The 21,589-nt window shown below is 38.4% G+C and overlaps 1 protein-coding gene across 3 annotated transcripts in view; it reads right to left on the bottom strand.

Annotated features, from left to right (window-relative positions):
* LOC131167960 (protein BUD31 homolog 2-like) overlaps positions 1–17,832 on the bottom strand; it is a 69,716-nt gene extending 51,884 nt beyond the window's left edge. For 2 of the 3 annotated variants that reach the window (XR_009140191.1, XR_009140190.1), the window contains exons 1-3: positions 17,524–17,816; positions 797–894; positions 509–696 (exon numbers count right to left, since the gene is read on the bottom strand). Coding sequence is in view for 1 of the 3 variants with exons in the window: in XM_058127060.1 (XP_057983043.1) it covers positions 509–696; positions 797–890 (282 nt within the window). In the remaining 2 variants the exon portion in view is untranslated. Of the gene's footprint in view, positions 1–508; positions 697–796; positions 895–17,523 lie in introns of all 3 variants that reach the window. The other variant, XM_058127060.1, reaches the window with a different exon arrangement.
* Between the last annotated feature and the right edge of the window lie 3,757 nt (positions 17,833–21,589).

Below are 21,589 nucleotides of genomic sequence, written 5' to 3'. Positions count from 1 at the left end.
CTGGCCAAACCAATTTGCCAGCTTGTATAGCGCAATGGTCCTCTGGGTCCTCTATATCCGCAAAACAGTGAGAGAGTGAGAGAGAGAGAGAGAGAGAGAGAGAGAGAGAGAATAAATAGAATTCAGCACTGCAGGCCAGCAACAGCTCCAATGACAATGGCTAGTGCTCCCATTTGAAGAGATTGCTTAACCAATTCACGACTAGGTGTAACACCCTTAACCCTGAATATAGAACACTGAACAAAATTTTAATATTTGAATAATCCCCTAGCAATTGGGCCAAGGCTTTGTTGAGCACATTCTTTCTCAAATTTTTAAATTATTTGTGACAAACTAAGAAAGACGATTATTCTATTTCTCTACCATACATTATTTTTTTATAATTCCCTATTAGACAACTGAGTTCCAAAGTGTTAATGAGAGTAAGAAATTCAACATTACAAGATTCTAATGCAATACAAAACCATAAGAAAGGAGTAGAGAGAGAGAGAGAGAGAGACAGAGAGACCTTCTTCCACTTAGCGATTAGATTGCGGTCAGCATAGCCTTGTTCCATGCAGAACTCATACAATTCCTTCGATATTTCCTTCCTCGGGTGGTACAGATCAAAAATGTAGCGGCTCTTTTGATGCGCTACCTTAAAAATAGGCCATAGTGTCTCACATTTTCTCTTACCATCGTGTGGATCATTCTCAGCTGCTCAAGGAACATAGAAATAAAACCTTATATATTTTACAAACTTCTGCAAGCAACATTAGTTTATTGCTTCAGTATGTTTAACATTAGAAAGACCAACCTTCTCTCATCTTCGCCTGTAGTTCACGGAGAGTAGGCTCAATTAGTTCCCATCCCTCAGGATATTTGATGTGATTAGTCTTCACCTTGGGCATTCTCCTGATTTTATCAAGATGGCAAAATATGACAACAAGGCCTTAATTTGGAGGTCAAAAGAACAGATTAAGACAGTATTGCTACATTAACATGCAAAAAGTGAAAAACAACCCAAGCTTCTTTCACACAAACAAAATCTTGATATACTAATTCCAAACACAACACATGCTAATACAGGAGAAATTATACAGGGGACCTGTCCCTCCATGTTGTTTATATGTCTATTTTTTGGATGTGAAATATGTGGCAAATGGGTCCCACTTCTCATACATTCACTGCTAATAAATGTGGAAATCACTGCCACATGTTTCACATATAAAAACCAGGCACATGGACACCTGGAGGGGCAGGTCCCATTTATAATTTCTCCCATTACAGCCTTCAAAATCAATTACCATATTTAACTGCAAATACCAACCCAAAAACTAGCATTTCCAATTCCAATCTCCAAAACACGGGAAAATCTGACTCTTATAAAAACATATCATAATAATATAGAAAATAAATGAATGTCACCTAGCAGTGAAAACAAAATGTCACATGGGGAAAATATGATACACTATGCAATAAACCACAACTTTGAAATAAACCCAACTTTCCAAAGGAAAGTAAAACATAAACATCTTAAGCCCTCTAAGCCCCTGTTTCTTTGATAGAAAAGGAAGACAATTTTATTAAATCTGAGAAATGGAGAACATGATTGGAGGACAATCAAGGAGTCCTCCTCGACCAACTAGAAAAGCTGGGAAGACCAAAAAAAAAAACAGAAAATACCAAAGAAGGAAAAAACAAAATACAATCCAAAACTCCATTACAAGAGTGCTGCCTTGCAATCTCTAGTAAGGTCAGACAGCAGGAGACCCTTAAAGAAACCCAAAGAATGCACCCACAAGGAGGCCAAGAAAATCGCCCTATCCCACCAAATCCATGAGCAGGTAGATCGACTTATAAAAATCCTAGTGTACCTTTCAATCCACACGGTCCAAAGGATAGAAAGAACAACCACACACAATAGAGCTCTGTCGTTCCATTTCTTTCCAAAACCCCTAAAAAAACCAAAAGCAAGTCTTTCACCTTTTTCGGAGCCACCCACTCTTCCTTTGCTGGAGAGAAAAGGGTACTCCAAAGATGCGATAACACCTTGCAATGCACAAAGAGATGCATAATTGACTCATTATTTTCATAACACATGAAGCACATATCAAGACTAAGAGCCGTATGGGGTCTTCTCCTCTAAAGCATATCATGCATGTTTATCTTTCCCAAAATCACGGTCCAAACAAAAGCCCGAATCTTCCCCAGCACCCTAGCCCTCCAAAGTAAGAGGTTCCAAGGAAATGGGTTTGGGCTATGGGTTTTCAAAGATGAGATAGTAAAGATGTAGAAGTAAATATGTCTAAGGAATCCCCTCCCACACCCTCTCATCCTCACTAGAAGAATGAATGTGCTGGTCCAACAAAGAAAAATAAGTTTACTGAGCTCAAAGACCTCTCTTTCATTGAGATTCCTAAAAATGGAAATCCCAAGAAGGGACCCCCTCAAACAGAGTGAAAGAACTAATAAAAGCATTCTGAAGAGAAGAAAGCTTAAAAAATGAGGAACCTTCACCATCAAAAAAATCTCCCCACCAACACATCTTCCCAATAACGGACTCTTTTGCCATTACCTACTTTGAATCGAATTAGAGGAAAGAATGAATTGGCTACCTAAGGAAAAATTTTCCAGGGACAAGCATGAGAAATTATGTCATTGCTCCTCATCTCCCACTGTCACAGACCGATATTTCACACTTTGTGAAGGGTCGTGCAGCACTGGCTAAAACACTCTTGTTTAACTAGTTAGCCAAAGATTTCCACAATTTACCAACATAATAGATTCACAACAATTAAATGTAAAGTAAGCGGACACGGTAAGCAATTCACGAAAGCAAAAAACAAGTAAGTGGTAAACAATGAAGCAATGTAATCCATTAACACGTCTGTAGCAACATGTGTTTAGCCAAGAAGGCAAGTAAATTACACACATTTATAAAAGCTAGTGAGTTTTACAAGACTGATGAACACTCATCCTCCCCTAAAGAGCTTTATATGCTATTTTAGCTCTGGCACTAGGAAACATCAAATTGCCTGAGGAGTCATACTCCCCTTTTACACTAAGTCTTACACCTACTCAAAGCATAAAACCTATATTGCTATTACCCATCCCATGCACGAAAGGCAAGCAGTCACAGGCAAACATAATGCCCTGAACAAGCTCCACTTGTTACATTCTTCCATACTTATGCGGTCGATGTCCTCGTAGGCTTTAATCTAGGTACTCTTCAACTTGGTCCACAAACGGTTTCATGTCTTCTGCTGAAATCCAACTGATTTCTTCATCTCTAAGGCCTTTCTACTTCACTAAGAACTCGTGCCACTTCTTCCTTGGTGATGTGAACTCTCTATCTGTAAGAATGACTTCAACTTCTCTTCTATCAAGTTGCGCTATCTTTAGTGGTGCTCTAGTTCACTAACTTCTACTTAGACCTTCACTATTGATGTTGGATGCCTTGAGGCAGTTGACATGAAAAATAGGATGCACTTTCATCCAAGTCGAAGAATCAACCTTGTAAAAGGCCTTCCCAACTTTAGCCATGAAGAGGATTCCTTCATTTTTGCCAAGTAGTCTCCTATCTTGACCCTGTTGTGACCTGATCTATTCAAGATGGAGCTTGACAAGCACCAAGTCAGCCACATTGAAGAAGCTTCATCCCTTGATTTGTCAACTTCTTCATCCGCTTGGAAGCTTTCTCCAGTTAAACCCAAGCAATCTCTGCATTCTGTCTCCATTCATTGGTGAAGAAGTATGCTCATGGACTCTTTCCTCTGTATGGCTCGTCCACTATGTGAGATAACAACAGTAGTTGGCCTGTAACAAGCTCAAGATGACTCTTGTTGGTTGTTGAGATCTTTTGGGCATTGAAACAGAAATGTGTCACATCAAACAACCACACCCAATTCTTCTAATTGGTAGTGACAAAATGGCACAAGTACTCCCCTAATAGCCCATTGAATCTCTTTGTTTGTCCATCTATTTGTGGTAATTCAAAGAGTCATCCAACTGTGAACCGAGAATTCTGAAAAGTTTTGTCATGAAGTTGCTAATGAATCTTGAGTCTCGATCACAGATAATTTCTTGACGAACACCCTAATATTTCTTAATGTGTTTGAGAAACAATTATGTTGTCTCCTCTGCCGAACAATAGTTTGGAGTGGGCATGAAAGTACCGCACTTCAAAAACTTATCTATAACCACAAGTATAACCCTGCATCTTGGAAGGTTGATGATGAAGTCAAGCAATACACTTTCCCACAATCTCATTAGTACTTGAAGGAGCTCCAGCAATCCTACAATCTTCTTTTGCTCCAACTTGCCTTGCTAGCAAGTGAGACAAGTTCAAGTACACTATCATGCATTTGTGGCCAATAACACCTCTACTTTAGCAATGCCAAAGTGTGATGCCATCCTGAATGACCTACCTATATGGTGTCATGACACTCTCTTAACAATGTCTTTCTCAAATCTCCAGCTCGAGGCACAGAGTCAATTACCATGTGCCGTCAACAATCTGTCTTCTAACCAGAATTGGCCCGCTTCTCCCTCTTCTATCAACTTTATGAGGTTTGGGCAACTGGATCATTGGCAAGGTTCATCTTAATGTGCTCCTGCATTGTCATGATAACCTTACTATCAAGTGTGTTACCATCGGTAAGACCGCAAGTTGGGCCTTCCTACTTAATGCATCTGGGACTTGGTTCATCCACCCTGCCTTGTACTCAAATAAGAAATAAACTCTGCCAGGAATTCTTGCCGACAGGCCTACATGGGTGATAAATTTGGTTGGGTAAAAAAGTGACTAATAGCCGAGTCATCTATTTTCACCACAAACTTTGACCCAAGTAAGTAATGTCGCCACACACAAAGATAGTGTATCACAGCTAGCATCTCTTTTTCTTGAGTTGTGTACCTCCGTTCAGCTTTACTAGGCTTACGACTCTCATATGCAATAGAACGCCCATCCTATAACAAGACTCCCCCAAGGGCATGGTCCGATGCATCTATTTGTTCCTCAAAAAGTTTCATGATTCCCGAAAGAGCAAGTACTGAATCTCTCATCATGAAATCCTTCAAGTTTCCAAAGGCTCCCTAGCACTTTTCTGTCCAATTTCACCCATGATACTTCTTTAGAAATTCTGTCAACGAAGCAGTTTCCTCGACTACCCCTCCATGAACTTCCAATAGTAATTGGTAAGCCCAAGAAAGGAATGCAGATCCTTCACTATTGTTGAGATCTTCCAGTCTTAAATAGTTCTTACCTTCTCCATATCCATCTGGATATGACCTTGCTTGATCACATGACCAAGGAATTTAATGTTCCACTAAGTGAAAGGGCACTACTCTTTTTTCACATACAAATTGTTCTCCTTTAGCTTGTCGAACACCTTATATAGATGCTCTTTATCTAGAGTGGAACTGTAGACAACTAAGTCATCCAGGTATACCATGACAAACTTGTCAAGGTACTCATGAAATACTTGGTTCATCAAGGTGCAGAATGTTGTTGGCGCATTTGTCTACCAGAATGGCATCATCAAGAACTCATTTGCCCCATAACGTGTCACATAGGTCCTCTTTAGTACATCCTCATCTGCTATCCTCACTTGATCATATTCTGACTACAAGTCAAGTTTGGTGAAGTACTTTGCATGACTTAACTTATCAAATAAATCAGCAATTAGAGAAATTGGGTACTTGTTGCGCACAGTCACCTTTTTTAGCGCATAGTAGTCCACACACATTTGCTGCTCCCATCATGTTTCCTATAGAACAACACCAGTGCTCCAAACGGTACTATGGAAGGACATATATAGCCCGCTTCCAATAAGTCATCAAGTTGTTTTCTTAACTCTCCTAACTTTGAAGGCACCATCTGACATGACCCTTTAGCAAGCAGCTTCACTCCTGGTAACAACTTGATCTCATGCACCACACCTTATCGTGGAGGCAAGTTGTGAGGTAACTTGTTTGACATCACAAATTTATACTCATCCAACACAGCTTGGATGGTAGTAGGCACCTACTCTTGGCCTATGTCTTCACCTATCACCCACATGGCAAGATGTGTCTATTCACCCCTCCTCAATCCTTTCTTGAGTTTCATGACAAAAAGAAACCTATCATCGTCTCTTTTCTTCACAACGACTTCCATCAAGTGAACTAGAAAATGGCATTAGTACCGCCTTCGTTTCCCTCAAGAATTTCATTCCAAGAATCACTTGGAAATCATCCAATGATATAGCTTTGAAATCCGCATGTCCTACCCACTGTCCAAGCTTTACAGTCACTTGCTTGGCTACTCCTAAAGTAGGTTAAGCTATATAGCTAACCGCTTTCTTGCGTCATAAATATTTCTCTAAGGATAAGTTGAGTTTATGACGCTTGTGAACAAAATTATAGGTAGCCCCACTTTCAACCATAGCACAGGTGTTCTTCCCATTGATTCGCAAGTCTACAAACATTAACATTTTAGCTTGGGTAACTTTCGTCACTTTTTTCTACCTCTCCAATGCATTGACTAACCACATTGAATCTGTCCTTGGGGTTATTCCCCACCCCCCCCCCCCCCCATCCTCATCATCTTGCATTGTGCCCTCTGCAATGGAAGCTTGTAAGGCACTAAGTGATGACTTATGATGGCACTCGACAACTCCATAAGGGTATCAACATAAGAAGCATGTCATCTTACCCTTACAATTGGGTGTATTAAAAGATCAAGATGACAAAGCCTCTATTCAAATTAATGTCTGGGTGTCAGCTCTCCCATTTTTGGGTTTGCCCTTCTTGAAAAACCTTCCGTTGTTTCCACCTACACCACTCTCTTTAAACATTGTGGAACTTCTCCAACATAGTCAGCCAAGTGTTCTGCAGCAACTTGTGCAGCAGGCGACGCTTCAACTCTTTGTTAATGAAGTTTTGTCCTTGTTTATGGCTTCAACCCCTCAAGAAAATAGAACTTGTCTTTCTCTGACATGTCCCAAATATAGAACATTAAAGCAAAATATTGTTTCACATACTCCCTCATTGTACCATTGTGTTTGAGATCTCTTAATTTACATCAAGCATTGTACTCAACATTCTCATGAAAGAATTAGGCCTTGAGCTTTCTCTTCAAGTCTGTCCAACAATCAACAACACAATGTCCATTCTCAATTTCATTGTACTTAGTACTTCACCACAGCTTGGCGCCACCAATCAAGTACATGGTTGCAGTAGTTCCTTTCACTTGTTCTGAGTTGGTATTTAATCACACAAAAGTATTGCTCCATATAAAATAACAAGTACGCTAACTCCTTATCATCACAGGAACCCCGAAGCATTCTAGGTTCCAACACCCTGGTTCCTCTATACTCCATAGGATTGTACTTTCCCATAGCAAGAACCATTAGGTTCATTTTGGCAATCATCTTCGCCATCTGAGCCTGTAAGTTTCTATCGTAGGATGGAGTTCCTTTGACATTTCCACCATAGAACTCTATTGATTTTTTGTGATCCCGTCAACACGTTCAACAAGCTTGACCATTTTCATAGCTACATTGTTGGTTAAATCAGCATGCACCTCTAGCATTTCAATTTTCCCAATATTGGTTGGCATTGTCTCTTACCAATGCTTCACACAATCCCACAATGTGAAGGCAACTAAATTCACGTAGCAAGTAACTAAGCTCTAATACCAACTGCCACAGGCTGAATATTTCAAACCTTGTGAAGGGTCATGCGGACTAGCTAAAGCACTCTTGTTTAGCTAGTTAGCCAAAGATTACAACAATTTAGCAACATAACACATTTACAGCAATTACATGTAAAGTAAGCGAGTGTTGGCCTTACAAGGCTTAGAATCTTATTTTGATGAAAACAAAGCAAAGGAACTTAACATATTTGGTTAAGTGAAGTTTCAGGACTCAAGAGTGTTGATAAAAGACCAAGGTCAAGTGCTTGAAAAGTCTATTGAAAGCTTGTACTTAAAGAGTTGGTCCATGATGAAGCAAAAGACATTTGAAGAACGGAAGCTCAAAAGAATGGAAGCCACTACATGAAGACTTAGTGATTTAGAAAGTTCATAATATTAAGAGTCTCATGTAAGTACTTCATATTTTCAGTATAAATGTTTGAAGCTCTTTGGGAATGATCGTAGACTTAAAGACCCATTTTTTAATACCTTGGAAAATACATTTTTCAAGTTTCAAATCAAAAATTTCAAGATTAAAAGCTAAAAGAGTTTTTAGAAACAAAGTCTTAAAAACAGTAATTTGCATGCTCAAGCGCCTGACTGAGTATTCTCAGGCGACTGACCTTTTATATGGTTTTTAAGAAATGCAAGCGAAACCAAGATAGGCGCCTAACAAATCCTTCTCAGGCGACTAACCAATTTCTGAGGTTGAGTCAAGCAACTAACTAAACATACTCAGGCGACTAACACAGCACTGACTTTTGAAATACGCTGGATTTTTAAAGTGACAAGCGCCTGACACTTTTTGACAGGCGACGGACTTACGTAAAATTTGAAATAAAGCAGCGTGGGAAAGTTTCCAAAAATGATTGCTTGGACTCCAAACTTTGTATAAACTTGGGAAATACTCCAAGTAACTTGGGCAACACAAAAATTACTTTTAGAACTCTATAAATACATCTTGATTGTAGACCAACAATCAATTTAAAATCAGCATTCAAGCTTACATTCTTACTTTCAAGTTCTTCTACTAAAATACACATTGCTAAAAGTTTTTACTGATTCTTGCTTATCAAATTCTCATCGATTCTAAGTTTTCTACTGAAATTTCAATCCAAGGAAGAATCTACGGTAATATTTGCATTGAGCTTCAAAACTTTATATTGATTATATTGCTAAAGTATATAGATTTCAATTGTACTAATCAGCTCTGTTTAAGAGTATCTTTGTACACCAAATTGTATCTTGTTTTTCTGTTTATTTTTTACAGTTCAGGATTGTTGAATCGTTGGATTACCGAGCATAGGGTATCGCTTGGAGAGGAGGGCTCCATCCTACTTGAAGGTACAGTGAAATCCTTGGGTGGTGTACCTAAGGCGAGAACGTAGTCGGGTATAGCCGAACCTCGTAAAAACCCCAGTGTCACTCTCTTCCCTATTCTTTTTTAAATTTCAGCACATATAAAATGTGTGGAAATTATTTTGTGATTAAGAATTGCGGAAACCTTGAATAAAGGGGAGTACGTTGATTGAATCTTGAGGAAACCTTCTAAGGGAGTATGTTCATTATACAGGTCATTCATCAGCTACAGCTCAATATCAAAAGACTGAATCTTGGAAGCTTGCTAGAATTGTTATAATTGACTTATTGAGTTTTGGTTTAATTTGCTGAAAGAAGTATTGAGAAATTTACAAAACATTCAAATTGATATACTCATCCATTAAGACTTAAAATTATATTGATGCTTGGCTGAATTTGTGATTGAAAGTCAAACCATACATGTGTGAAGAGTTGAGAAAGAATTAACAAAAGAGGTTTCAAAGAAAATTTTAAAAACCCAATTCACCCCTCCTTTTGGGAATACACCTTACTTTTCAAGTAGAAGCAGTAAACAGTTCATGAAAACAAATGGCAAGCAACCAGTAAACGGTGAAGCAACATAATTCATTAACACCACCTCCATAAGCAACGTGTATTTAGCAAGGGAAGCAAGTAGGCTAAACACGTTTCCAAAATCTAGTTAGTTTTTACAAGACTGATGAACACTCATCCTCTCCCTAAAGAGATTTATATGCTATTTTAGCTCTGGCACTAGGAACTATCAAATTGTCTGAGGAGTCATACTCCCCTTTTACACTAAGTCTTAGACCTACTCAAAGCATAAAACCTATAATGCCATTAACATGATGATGACTCATCCCATGCACACAAGGCAAGTGATCACAGGCAAGCATGATGCCCTAAACAAGCTTGCCTCATTACACCCACCCATTCTATTTGATCTCATACTTACTCTTTACTACCTCATGCCAAAGGGATTTAGTTTCCAAAGGGAACCTCCAAAGCCATTTACCTCTAAGAGATGTTCTTAGATACCACATTCCCAAAACGCCGTCCCCCCCCCCCCCCCCCCAAAAAAAAAAAAATCCGACTTAGGTTTGCAAACCTAATCCTAGCTATCAAGGTGGTAACACCTACCTTCGCTAGGACCAAAACTCATCAACCTCTTTAAAGACTTGGCAACTCTAGAGGGAACTCTAAACAAAGAGATATCATAAATCAGAACAATTGATAGAGAAGCACTTATGAGAGTGGCACAACTCCCAAAGGAAGAATAAGCCCTCTTCCAACCCTCCAATCTACTAGCTACCTTTTCCCAGACAAGATACCAAAAAGCTTTAGAGTTTGGATTACCTCCAAGGGAGAGGCCAAGATAAACAAGGGGCCAATGAATGGATTCACAACGTGCACTCAATTTGAAATTCTAAAGAGTCCTTTCGCACATTTTAATGCCAGTTATACCACTCTTGGACAAGTTGATCCTAAGAATCAAGATATTTTCAAAGACTTTGAGCAACAGAATAGCTTTCCTAAACTTTACTAAATTGCCCTAGAGGAGAACCAAAGCTTCATCAACAAACTGGAGATGGGAATTCTCCACTTCCTCCCTCCCCACAGAAAAGCCTCTTATCAACCACTTTGCCTAAGCACAAAAGAACAACCTACTAAGGGTACCAACAGCTAAAGTGAACAAGAAAGGGGACAGAGGATCCCCGTGTCTAAGACCTCTAAAGGCCTTGAACCAATCTCTCAGTTGACCATTGACAATAAAAAGCAAATGGGACAAAGTGAAACAACCCTTGATCCACTTTCTCCAAGATTCCCAAAGCCTTTTTTGTTCATCACCTTATCTAAAAAACCTCAATTGATCCTATCGCAGGATTTCTCAAAATGTACTTTTAAAATAATACCCTTTTTTCCCCTCCACTTCACATCCTTTATCACCTCATTGGCCACCAACACCGCGTCTAAGATATGTCCGTCACAGATAACAACGGATTGAGCCAAGGTGATAGTTTATCCCTATGACAATTCTAAGTTTATCGGCAAGGACTGTAGACATGATTTTATAAAGGATAGTGACAAGGCAAATTGCTTTAAAGTCCCCAACTCTTCTAGCTGCCCTCCTTCTTAAGGACAAGGGTGATAAAAGTGGAATTAGCACTAGTATTACCACACCCTTATGATGAAACTCTTCAAAAAAATTGGGATATCTACCAATAACAAACCCCAACTTTATCAAAAGAAAGCCATCGAAAAACCATCCAGGCTAGGGGCCTTGTCTCCACTCATTTGAAAAGTCTATCTTTAATTTTCCTCAACCTCAAAAGGTTTTTCCAACCACCAAGAAGAGTTCTCCTTAATGAAAAATCAAGGCTTTTCACCATTGGTCTATTTGAGATTTCCTCCCAAAAAAAAAGGGATTTATAGAAATTGGTTATCTCTACTCTTATCTAGTATTTACCCCTTAACACCTATCCAAAATCCAAAATCAACTCCTTGATGTAACTTTTTCTCCTTCTCCCAATTGATACCTTATGGAAATAACCTAAATTGCAATCCCCCTCTGTAACCCATGTCACCACTAGATTTTCAAAACCAACTCATGTCTTCTCTCAAAAGGAGGATATCTAGCTCATTTCTAAACTTGACCTTCCAACGCCTACCCTCTTCCTCCAGAAGACCACACTATTCTAACCTATCCAAAGCTGCAATCTCGAAGAGGATCCCATTTTTTGCTGCTATGACATTCCCAAAAGTCTCTATATTCCAAGCTTTCAATGATTTCAGGAATTTCAGCTTCTTCAAAAATTTAAAACCCTCCATCCGACAATCATTCACCAATTTTTAACATTCTCTTGAAGGGAAGGATGAGTTATCTACATGTTCTCAAAGCAGGAAAGAGTGGGGCCCCACTGCATAAAGATTGGACTCTCAAAGAATAGGAAAGTGATCAAAGATAGGCCTGGGGAGGATTTTCTAGCAAGATGAGGAAAAGCATCCTCTCACTCATTAGTGAACAAAAATCTGTCAATACGAGAGCAGGCCCGCTCTCCCTAGAAGCTCCCCAAGTAAAATAACCATTATCAATAGGGATACCTCAAAGCCCACACTCCCAGATGAAACATTCAAACATCCTTATGGTCGCAGAAGTCCTAAACTCCCCAGGATTTCTTTAGCATTGCAAACCACATTGTAACCCCCCCCCCCCCCACACAAACCATAAATGTCCCCAACTCCTCAAAGAATTGAGCCGTCAGAGAAACAACATCCAGCCTGTACACCAAAGTAAACCACCACTCCCCTACACCTCTAATATCAAGGAGAATAGACGGGAAGAAGGACCCTTCAAGGGCTTCCTTAATGGATGCTACTATAGAATCCCACATAATAATCTAGCCCCTAGAAACACCCAACGAAGGAAGACATAACCAACCTCTATTTCTAATGTCTCAAATATTTCTGATCAGGAATGAATCCACCTCCCTTAGCTTAGTTTCCTAAAGGAATAAGGGGTCAATATTGTGTTTCGAGATGATTTCCTTAACCACTCTTCTTTTACCCCTACTACCTAAACCCCTCACATGCCAAGAAAAGATCTTCATTTGTACGTAAGAAATCATACTTAACCAAAGATGCCAACCTACCCAACCCTCCTCAGTTTCGTAGCCTTCTTTCTATCCCCTAAATCCCCCTTCCTAAGCCTAATTCTTACCCTCCTCCAATTAACCAAAGCAAAGTACATCTCATCCAAGAGACCTTGGGCATCATGGTCATCCCTCTCATCCACTAATAGGTTCAAGGAAAAAGAAGAACGCTCCTCCAAAGAATCCTCACTGCAAAGAGGTGCATTCAAGTTATTCTAGGATACAAACGGAATGGGTGGGTGGACTACAATTCTATCTTACAAGTCCTCTAGAACTCCATGACTCAGATCGCACGAGCTGAAGTCAGGAAAAGTATTTGGTACGACTGAGGACTCCAAATTTTCAACAAAAAGAACATAGTTCAAGGGTGCTCCTAGGCTATGATTTTTAGGGTTGAGAGCCCTTCTAGACTCATCAATCCCAATTAAAGAAGACTCGCCATCTTTTTCAGAAGATGGGATCCTTAATGTGTGACTATCCAATCCATTGCACCTATCAAGATCTCTAAGCATGCTCTTGCTGAGGAGACAATAATAAGGAGCCCTCTATGGTCTGAAGAAAAAGGAACAAAAGCAACTATTTTGTCCTCTAAAACTTCACCCTCTAAAGAAACAATTTCTTTGCCCGTATTCTAATCAAATCTCTCTCCTCCCAACCAAGCCCCGAATCCCTGAATCTTTTGCAAGCTATTGATAGTCTCATTAACACCTTCTCCTTTGATCTTGTACTGGCTGATTGCAAGGGATATTTCCTACTTTAATAATCAATATTGTAGTGGATTGGACGAATTGGCTCGTATGAGGACCTCCTTATAGGATTGAAACTCAGTAATTGGCTCCAACTTCAGACAAAGGTTGGGCTTACAATCCACTGCCTTGTAAGTTGTGTAGTTTTCCTTAAAAACAAGCATAGTTTTAAATGGCCTACAAGCTAAAACCACATGGTCGAAGACACCCTTCTATTTGGATGAAAGTCCCAACCCTTGATTAAGAACTTTTTCTCATATTTAGCTCTTCCCTAGTGAGGATTCCCCAAGCCCTGGAAGTTTTCCCTGAGATGCTAGCTTCCCCAAATTAAAATTACCCTTCAACTGTTCTTAGCAACTAACCTATGGAGCCAATCCTGAAAACACCCGATTTTATTTCATAGAATCTTGGAAAACTACCAATTTTAACAGACATCTCAATTGTTGGACTCTGGTGTCTCTTGCTTTACCTACAAGCACACACCTGGTAGCTTCCCAAAAAGCTCTATAGCCTTAGACCTGCTCTCAGTTTGGAATGCATATCGTACTCAAAATCCCTATGTGTGGGATTTTCTCTAACAAGATACATCTCCTAAAGCCATTTCACCCTCAACCGAAGCAATAGAATGTAGCATGGGGCTCTATGGATTCCCATCCATAGATCCATGGTCTATGTGAAAAGGAACCGATAGAGTTTATGTTCCATCCAACTATGATCGTCTTCAGAAATGGAAATTGCAAATCTTGATCATTTGGTCTTCTCAACAATACGCAAGGCATTACCATTCTCCTCAAAAAAGAAAACCTTCTCGTGAACTAAAAAGGTGGGTTCCATTTGGGCGGAAAAAAAAGCAGCAGAGATAAGGTCGGGACAAAAGGATTTCAAAGGAGGACGAAAAGAGGAAACGAAGACGACAGAAGTGAAAATGGATGGAGGTTAAGTTTTGAAGAGACATAAACTATCAATGGAGATCATGAGACACCAGGAAATTAGGGTTTTTGAAGAACCTTACCATTTTTGATGAAGAACGAGATGCAAAATTGAATACAGGTTAAAGTTTGGAAAGGCATTAGAATTGCAATGAAAATCACTAGACTCTAAAAGTGTTTGGGGTTTCTAAAGAAGCTTTTGATTTTGGGGGAAGTTTGTAAGGCATAGAACATTCTTGCGGGAAGACAAAAGGATGAAGATCAGAATCGATGTTGGACAAAGAATCAGGGATAGAAGAAAATTAGAGCATGAAGGAGAAGCCACAATGATTGCTCACTAGCTCTGTGGAAGAACCGACGGAAGGATTTGTCATACACTCGTGAGCCATCCTCACTCTTTCTCCAAATGTTAAATAGAATTTGATTCTCTCTTAAGATGGAAAAGATATGTTTGTTACTGAGCGTAAAAGTACTGCTAACCCTTGCACATGAAAAAGATTGAAGCCAATGTTTAGATGAAGCTTATAAACATTCATGTGCTCTCATTTACTTCAAGTAGAATCACAATTTCTATGCATTGCAATTTGCAAACATATTCCCCCTTCAACTCACTTCTTATTTTTAGACTTTTTAAAGCCCCAATATTCATGTGCTCCCATGCATTAATTTTCCTTCCCAGTTTGCATCCATAGACAAAATCATATTTAACAATAAGAACACGCACACCATGAATAAAAGTCACCAAGAATTCAAAAATGGTTTAACCCAAAAAAAAACAAAAAAAAAAAAAAGCAAAAAAACACAAGTTGGAGCAAATTTAAAACAACACCAGGTGATGTAGTGGTGGCCGCTAATGCACTGCCAGCAATGAGATATCAAGGGCTTGCTCGAAATAGATGTCGACAGTAATGGTCATGCATAGAGGAGATGGGTTACAATTGAGAGGCATGGGAGAGCAAGGAAGGAAGCAACTAAGAGTGGTTATTGTTGTTGGAAATAAGTACTTATAATGAGAAGTACTTAAATTAAGTGCTTTAAGGAGTGTCTGGCAAACAATTTATAAGTATTTATTTTATAAGTACTAAAAACTACTTTTAAAAAAAATAATAATTACTTATAGAGAAGTAATCTAGGACTTCTTTTTGGCCCCCTTAAGTACTTTATACTATAGAGAGGTAGTGGTAATTTTATAATATTGAAGAACTTATGGGGATGATTGGATTTTACATTTCCCTATCATGCTTTCTCTCTCGGGCTCGTCTCTCTCCTCTCACTCTGCTCCAAGCCCAAAAGGCACATACGCCTCCTCTCCACTCCTCCGCTTTCACCAGCTATCACCAACACCTCCTCATCCATTGCCACGGCATCATCCTCTTCTTTATCATCCTCCTCCGCCCCGATCCAAAGCCTCTCTCTCACTCTCTCGTTCCACCAAGTGCCAAGTGCAGTGACAAATCTAATTTGCTCCCTCCTAAGCAATATGCTCACTCTATGGCATCAATGGCTCCCCACTTGTCTGGTTAATCTACACAAGTCCGACGACATAGGTGGCAATCTAGCCTGAGACGACACATCCCATCCATTTGGAACGCCACCTTTTTCCCCTCTGTCTGGAACACTGCCATCAACCGCTCTGTTGGAACCTCACAGAAAAAATCAAACACAACCTCTCAATTATCACCGATTGTTTTTAGGCAGCAAAGGAGGAAGAAGAAGAATAGACTACTTTGATTAACTAAAAATTAATGATTAGGGGCATATCAATAATTTTTTGCTAATGTCTTTCATGCCCAGCTTCAGCGATGGCAGTTCTCATGCAGAAATGCTTCTCCTCATCCTTAGCAGCAGCAGCAGCAGCAACGGCTTCAAATTCTAGTTAGTGGCAGCCGTCATGACCGCTGCTAGGCTCACCTTGGGTGTTATCGTCTTCTACACTACTCATAGGGCGAAATGAAATCTCTCTCAGACACCATAAACCCTAGAAATTTTGTTAGATTTTTTTCTGTTTCAATGTGAGTGCAGAAACATGGTAGCTATTATATATGAAAGCTCTCCAACAAAGTCATGCTTAGTCATCGCCTTCGAGCTCTTCCTCATCATCATTGTGGTTCACTAGCAATTCTATTCGCCATTGCTTCCTCCTCAACGGCTTCTCGTTCCTCCTCTTCTTCTTCCAATTGGTGAGTCTCAGTTTCTCTTCAAGATTTTTCAGTGCTTTCTTTGAGGCTAGTCTAGTTCAGTATTTGCATTACTAGCATCAAATCTCAATCTCAAACTAATCAAAATCTTTATTCATTCCTGGTTCATCTCAAGCTCAATCACCTAGTTTTTTCTAGTTTGGCTTCCATTTCTCTAGTGGCTCTTGTTTAATCCGCATTTCTTAAGCTGCTCTATGCTTATTTCTAATGATTTTGTAAATAAATTGGGGTGCTTCTTTGTAAAAATTAGATAATTGAGCTTTAATTTTAATGGTGTTGTTTTATCTATTGGTGGATCATCCTGGTGGTCAAACCGTGACATCAACAAGATGTCATATCTATAATTATATATTTATATATAATTACACATATTTATAATTTCAATCAACTATTAATCAAAAAACCATAAGTTCATAATTATAGATAATGAAAAAAATTAAAAGATCAAATGTAACTTCCGATCTTCCCGGAATGTAATTAAATTCTGTGACAATAATACCCAGTTAAATATATGTAACTTAAATGATAGTTAAATAACTTAAATTAAATTCCGGGCATCAAATGGTAATGCCTATGAACCTAGCAATGAAAGGGAATTGATTAGGTGCTTTTGTTTGAAGAGAGGAAGCTTGTGCAGAATAGCAATATGCTCCAAATTCAATTGGCATTATTATATACTCTGAAACAGATTATTTCAAATTCAATGAGCTCTAGGTATCTTATCAATTCATTATTACAAACCACAACAGAAAATACCAAGATTTTCCAATAAATATTTTTAATAGCTTATACTTAAACCATCTACATTAAAATTGCAGAATTGGAGAGAGGGAAAACAATTGCAAGACTGCCAGGTGCGAAGAAATAGTAGTAGAACAATCAGAAAAAAAAAAAAAAAAAACCAACAACAATGTTGTTGTTGCGGATTCCTGTTATTGATAAATCATCCATATTGAAATTGTATGAGCATTATTAGCACGTGAGAGAGGCATAGAGACAGCTTACACTTTACAATGACAGTTCTGGACTTTCTGGTGTGGGAGACTGTCGCTAAAGAAGCCCTCACACTGGCCGCGGGAGGCTGCCGCGAGAGAAGCAGCCGCGGTCCAGGAGGCGCGTGGAGGGGACGGTTCTGGTCGTGAAGAGGAAACGCAGGACTGATCTGCCGTCTGCCAATGATGCGCCGGAGAATGAGACACTCTGCGGCGTGCGACGGAGAAGGAAGCACGGTTCCGCGTGCGCCGGAGGAGAAGGCGCTGTGCGGTAGTGGGAGCGGAAGTGCAAGGAATGGAAGGAGATTTTGGATGATGGGAACAGGTGAGTTTTTTCCCGTTTTAACTTTTTTTAAAAAAAATATATTAAATAATACCTCATTCTAGAAAGTATTTCCCAGAATGACCCTGACGTAATCTCACTACTCTAAGTAGCGATATTTAACAAAATTTCGCTACTTAAAGTAGCGAGATTTACCACGTGTCAACTGGTGAGTGGGGATTTTTCTACAAACAAATCTCGCTACTTGGAATAGCGAGATTTTCCATGTGTCAATTTAAGAATTAGTTTTGTAAAAAAATATTATTTAATATCTATATTTTAAAAAATGATAAATAAGGAAAAAACTCGGTTCCTTGTGCTATGGTGTTTTTTGGTTCGTTAGATGGATCGTCTCGGGTGGACAGCCCCAAAATGTGCAGAGTTGGATGGCCCACGTCAGCCCAGATTTGTCAGTATTTGATTGGACAATATCAAATGGTTGACAGAAAGTTTAGTCTCTTTGGACGGCAGCAAATCCCAAGATGGGATTTAAAATTTTTTATAGAAATAATTACTAAATATGTTTATATACATTATATTATTTTTATTGCTTATTAGTATTCGTAGTTGATGGATGCTAGCAAAAATAGGATGGTAGGAAATAATGGCTATATGCAGGCTACTGTGCATGCTCTGCAGCAACTGTTCAGAATTTTGACCTGCAGATCACATCCATTATACTGACATGCACAATAAAAATGTAATTCACCTTTTTAGTAATTCATTTCTTAAAAAAAAAAAAGTTTCTTTAATAGGGAGGCCTAAGGGTGGTTATCACTTGAGAATAATTAAGAAAGAGGAAGAGAATGTCATCTGTAACACAATTCCTTAGTCCCAATTTTAAGTCTTAGTTACTTTTAAAAATAAAAAATAAAAAAATTTAATTTAATTTTGTTGATTTTAGCCTATTTTTAAAAAATATCTTTACTCATATTAATATTTAAATTAGAAGGATCCGACAGTTTCATTTATTAAGTCAAATGACAAAAATACTTATCATAGATAGTGCTAGATCTTAGGGATAATAATAATAATAATAATAATAATAATAATAATAATAATAATAATAATGCAATTATAATTTTACAAAAAATTCATTAATATTGTATTGCTGCCCCCTTATGTTTTTGGATCCATTTAAATGTTTATTAAGATCAGGCAAGACAACAAAATTAAGAAGTGTATCCTCATTTCAAAATTATTTCATATACTATTCAAAATTTCGAATTTAATATTTTTCATATCAAATTTGTATGATATCCCCCCCATAGTACAAGCATGAAGTTATCTTTTACTTTACAAGCATGAAGTTAGACTTGAGTTCATGGACATATTAAACCATATAGAATGTTGAATTCAAGACCATTCAGTGTCAACCTGAAATCTTGAAGAGTTCAGACTTTAGACTAGACCAATGACATTATAAAAAGGATAAATGGCATGAAGTCTTGCATGCATGCCTTTCAGAGATAGCCCCATCACATATCATGATAAAATCAAGAATAAGCTTGCAACCTATAATCCCCAAGACTTCCAGCTTCTAAGCACCAGTCCCATGCATGATGATTAATGGCGCTAAATTATTGAGATTGATCTGCTCTTACCTTCCACATTTAAATTTACCAACAAATGTTCTAAACTTCAATTATAATTTCAGAATGGAGGAAATTTCCCCAACAAATGAGAACCAAAAAGCTCCCCAAACCCCCAGTGAAAAGATAATATAGCCATTGTTAGATTACCACTTATAGGAAATATAATAGTTTTAAAACCCACACAATAAACGCAAGCAACAAGACTAGACCCCAAGACCTCCTGGTAACCAGCTCCAATACCATGTTACATTATCACTTTACCTAAAAGGTTAAGCTATTATGTTTTGGGACAACAATGTATATGAAGCTTTAACATCCATATCCCTCAATATAAAAGAGACATAAATGAATATAACATTCCATATGTAACTTATGGTTGTATGCCTGTAAATATTTGTGAATGACTAATTAAGAGGGTTAAAAATACAATGAGATGAAAACACGAAGAGAAGTTGTAAAATAAAACATGAATGATCTAAAAGCAAGAGGTGAGTGGGGAAAAGGATGTCTCTAAGGCACCATGTATTTTACAAGAACTTGGCTCTTACTCGGTTTAAGATAGAATGCGATTGTGTTCTCCAACCAGCAACTTGGGTCAAGGCACTCTAGTTTAATAATATAAACAATAATTCAGGAAAAAAAATGCAAAATATAATATATCTTACAGACAGTTCTTCCCCAAAATTTCTTCATGCGTATACTCTGTCAATTCAAGAAAGCTATCAGATGCAAATACCTGAACATCAAGGACCATATTGAGTTGATTTCCAGAAAAAAAAAATGCACAATATCACAAATTAAAATTGCAAACTAGACATTCCATATTGGTTGTAAAAATACCACTTTACCTAAAAGCTTAAGCTGTTAGGTTGTGGGCTAACAATGTATTGCAAGCTTTAGCACTGCCCCGCACATGCAGCCAGACAGCACGTGAAGAGATGGACACTGGATAAATAACCCTCATTACAGGGAATACAATAATTTTTTAAACACCACCACGGTAGGCATTAAGACTAAAACCCAGGACCTTTTGGTACCCAGCTCCAGTTCCAAGTTAGAATACCACTTTACCTAAATGCTTAAGCTGTTAGGTTGTGGGCTAACAATGCATATCAAACATTAATAGAGGCAAACAAATCAAGCACCATTTGGATGTAGAAACCAACAAGAGCTTGAGAAGAAATTTAAACAAATATATATTTAAATGTTATGTTCCATTTATTACCGCTATCTGTAGTACAAAGAGAGTCGATAATCCATCAATTTATCATATTGTTTTTTTGATAGAAAAGTAAATATATTGATCAAAATGAGTATTTACATGGAACACTGGGTAGATATAGGGGGGGAAATGAACTCCATCAAAATTACAAGCAATAAAGTTAACACTCAGGATCTTAAGAGAGCCTGAGCAAATGTAGGGACCTTTTGGCCTAGTACTGTGTATATATGTTTCTAAATGGTCACAATCAACTCCACTGGAGATATGAATTTTCCTTTAAACCTTTTCCTATTTCTAGCATTCCATATGAGATAAACAGTATAGGCCAAACCAAGTCTCTTACCAACCAAAAGGAACAATACAGGTTTCCTTCAAACCCAATACGCCTATCACAAGTACGTAGTATATTTATAATTCCCAGCAAAAGAGTGAAAGCATGTATAGGGGTACTTCCACTTTTCCAAACCACCACGGACCAAGGAACTGGTCCCGTAGTTCCTTTACTTATCCAAAAGTTATAGCAAATGAAAGAGCTAGAATGATCGAGGTCCCATTCCTCAAAAAGCTGAAACAATGGATCTAGGTGGTTCGCACATCTTCACATAATCTGATTCTTAATTCTATTGAGCTTTTTGTATAGTGAGAATTCATCATTTGATATCCTGGCCTCCCACAGACTTGAACCTTTCAGGTAGATTTCATTTACGCATTTGGACCAGACAAAGCCTTTTTAGAGTGGATATTGCAGAGTGTTTTTGTGAGCAAGGAAAGATGCCAGGCTTTCAGATCCAGCAAACCCAGACCACCTATCATTTCATATTCCCTCTCCTTTCCCATCTATAATTTCACAGTCCCTCTCTTTTCATTCAGTAGTAGTTGCAGGTCACCATCCGATGGAATGTCGTGCAGTTTTTGTTGGGAGAAGTGGGATGCATTAGGA

Source organism: Malania oleifera, chromosome 11, assembly GCF_029873635.1.
Source record: "Malania oleifera isolate guangnan ecotype guangnan chromosome 11, ASM2987363v1, whole genome shotgun sequence".
Lineage (NCBI taxonomy): Eukaryota > Viridiplantae > Streptophyta > Magnoliopsida > Santalales > Ximeniaceae > Malania > Malania oleifera.
Note: the sequence above shows the minus strand (reverse complement) of the source record. Positions and strands in the feature narration are given on the sequence as shown.